The following is a 2989-nucleotide window of genomic DNA, read 5'->3' on the forward strand; positions in this document are numbered from 1 at the left end:
GGGCAGGGCTGTGGGATGCGGGCAGGGCTGCGTGGTGCGGGCAGGGCTGCGTGGTGCGGGCAGGGATGTGGGGTGTGGGCAGGGCTGTGGGGTGTGGGCAGGGCTGTGGGGTGCAGGCAAGGCTGCGGGGTGCGGGCAGGGCTGCAGGGTGCGGGCAGAGCATGTGCTGGTGCACGATTGCACCACAGGAAGGGACGTGCACAAGCACCAGGGGGGTCCCTGCCCGGACCCGTGCCCAGGGACACCCCACACACTCCCTGCCTGGTGCGGGGGCTCAGCTCTGACCCCTGACCCGCTGCTGCAGCCTCTCTGGGACACTGGGAGGCCTGACCCTGCGTGGCCCTGGGAAGCTTCAGGTTTTGCCAGATCTGAGCCCGGACGGAGCTGCAGGACCAGGGGCCCCCTCTCCCCCCATCACTGGGGAGATGAGCTTCCTGGGGCTCAGCAACACGGGTGGCAGTGGCGGGGAGTGAGCCCCGCGGCAGGCCGGCAGGCAGCCCCGGGAGCTGCGGTGCTGAGGGAGCACATCTGGGGTTCACTGGAACGGCCCCGGGTGATGCTGGAGGCCCCCGGCCTGACCCGGCCTCTCTCCCGGCCCCACACAGGTGAGCGAGGACTGGAAGTACGTGGCCATGGTCATCGACCGCCTCTTCTTGTGGATCTTCGTCTTTGTCTGCGTCTTCGGCACCGTTGGCATGTTCCTCCAGCCCCTCTTCCAGAATTATGCCACCAACTCCCTGCTGCAGCTCAGCCAGGGCCCCCCCACCTCCAAATAGCACCGGGGTGGCCACCCACCGCCCTCCGCCGGCCCCAGGGAACAGCGAGGGAGCGCGGGGGGGGCTCTGTGCCCCCTCCCCGCAGGGGAGCCGGGTGCTGGGCTCCAGGCAGCCACCCCAAACCAATAAATACTCACATAGGAGGGGGTTGGTTTAATTTAGTGTCATTTCATCCCGTATCACTCCCCGCGGGCAGGATACAGACCGGGCTGGGGGCAGAGGAGTGGGGTGGGGTTTGGCTCCCCGTGACCGAAGTAAAGAGGCCGGGGAGGAATCGGCTCTGGAAGAGGAAAACCCCGATTGCCGAGGGAGGGAGCGCAGCAGCGGGAAACCGGCCCCACGGGGACATGTCTGGCTCCCTCCCACGCTCCACCGGCCACTCACATCTCCCACCGATGCGGGCCCATGTAGGGCCAAGGGCTAGTGGCCCAGCCCCTGTGGGTGGCCACTGCCAGACCCCTGCCATCATCCTGGGGCTCCCAGGAGCCATGTGGATGTGGCAGGAGTGGAGGCATGGGGAGGAGGAGGAGGAGGAGGAGGAGGAGGCGGCAGCCGCTCTGCTTCGGCTCCTCGAGGTGAGCGCATGGACCAGGCAGGAGGAGGCTGGTTTAGGTCCTACCTGCAGGCAGGGCCAAGGCAGCGAGCGCCGGGGGCTGCTCCACACTCCAGCAGTGTCACCATCCCCTGCTAAACTCCCGGCTCAGCACAGTGGAACCCAGCCGTGAGATAAATAGTGTGAGGAAAAAAAACCAAAACCCGAACCATAAATCACTCACAACCGAAGCCAGGAGCAGGCAGACCCCAGCCATGGGGCACACAGGGGAGTCGGGGTGCTGGGCTGGCAGCGCCGGGCTGTCCGGTAGCGTCTCCCACGCTTCCCCTCACAGGCAGGAATTGGCCTCATCGGGGAAAATTGTAAGGGAGCGTTTTCTATAAATACCACTAATCCGTGCTGGGGGGGCGGAGCGCGGTGCAGACGGCGACACGCAGTGCTGGGGGAAGCCGCACGCTGGAAATTAGTTTAAATCCCAGCACTTCACCCGGCCAGAGAAATTCTGGGTGGCTCTGGCTGATGCTTCGCCTCTCAGGGGTGACCCCAACGTTTCAGTGGTAAGAGCTTTGCCCCTAAAGCAGCCCCATGCTGGGGGCTCGTCCCCCCCCCCGGCTGGGGGAGCGCAGGGTGGAGGGGTCCTGCTGTGCCCCATTATGGCCCAGCAGGAGCATTCAGGGAGCGCAGTAGAACCCCTGCTTGCCCTGGGCTACCTCAGCAGCCAGCAGTGTTATGAGGGGGGGGCTACCTCAGACAGAGGAGCCCCCCAGGTCTGTCCTTGTGACATCAGTGCCCCCAGGGCCTGGCTCCATGTGCCAGCAGGATGCCGAGGTTGTTGCCACCCCTTGCAGGTCAGTAGCCACGGGCAGGTTGAACCCAGGCCAGCTGGCCTTTTGGCAAGTGTTTAACCGGCTTGGGCTGCTCCCTCCCAGAGGGGCCCTCGGTGCTGGGTGGGGGGATCGAGGCACAAGCCTGAGTGTCAGATCCCAAGGCCCTGCTCTAGGCTCTCCCAGCCGCAGGAAATTTGGGGTTGGGCTCCGCTTGCCCGTTAATGGCTTCATCTCTTTCTGAACGATCTCACCAGCAGCACCTGCCCCAGCGGAGGCAGAGCCGGCAGGAAAGGGGCTGCTCCGAGCCCAGGCTGCTCTCTAACAGCTGAAAAAACTCGCTGTGGGATGGCAACGGCATCTTTACTTCACACCTTCTACAAGCGCGTCTGGCGCCTGGTTGAGCTCACAGGAATCACACACCCCAGCCTGCAGCCACCCCCGGCCTCCAGAGTGACCCCCCGAGGCTGGAGGAGACACCCCAGCCCAGAGCCAGAGGTGGGGGAAGGAGACAGAACACTGCCCTGACATTTCGGGGTACACCCCGAATCCCCAAATCATCCACGTTGGAAAAGCTCCTCCAGCCCAACCATGACCCTCCCCCTGACCCTTCCCAACTCCCCCAGATCCCTCAGCGCTGGCTCAGCCCGACTCTTCAACCCCCCCAGGGATCCCGGGGACTCCCCCCTGCCCTGGGCAGCCCATTCCAACGCCCAACAGCCCCTTCTGCACAGAAATCCTTCCTCAGAGCCAGCCTGACCCTGCCCTGGGCAGCTTGAGGCCATTCCCTCGGGGCCTGGCGCTGGGGCCTTGGCTCCAGAGACTCATCCCCCCTC

The 2989-nt window shown here is 65.1% G+C and overlaps 1 protein-coding gene across 1 annotated transcript in view; it reads right to left on the reverse strand.

Annotated features, from left to right (window-relative positions):
• Positions 1–697, reverse strand: part of LOC113490857 (ubiquitin-conjugating enzyme E2 Q1-like) — an 11373-nt gene extending 10676 nt beyond the window's left edge. The window contains exon 1 of the mRNA XM_026867458.1: positions 580–697. Within this exon, the coding sequence (XP_026723259.1) occupies positions 580–697 (118 nt within the window). The remainder of the gene's footprint in view (positions 1–579) is intronic.
• Between the last annotated feature and the right edge of the window lie 2292 nt (positions 698–2989).

Source organism: Athene cunicularia, unplaced genomic scaffold (assembly GCF_003259725.1).
Source record: "Athene cunicularia isolate RWA unplaced genomic scaffold, athCun1 SCF_46, whole genome shotgun sequence".
In the NCBI taxonomy this organism is placed as follows: domain Eukaryota; kingdom Metazoa; phylum Chordata; class Aves; order Strigiformes; family Strigidae; genus Athene; species Athene cunicularia.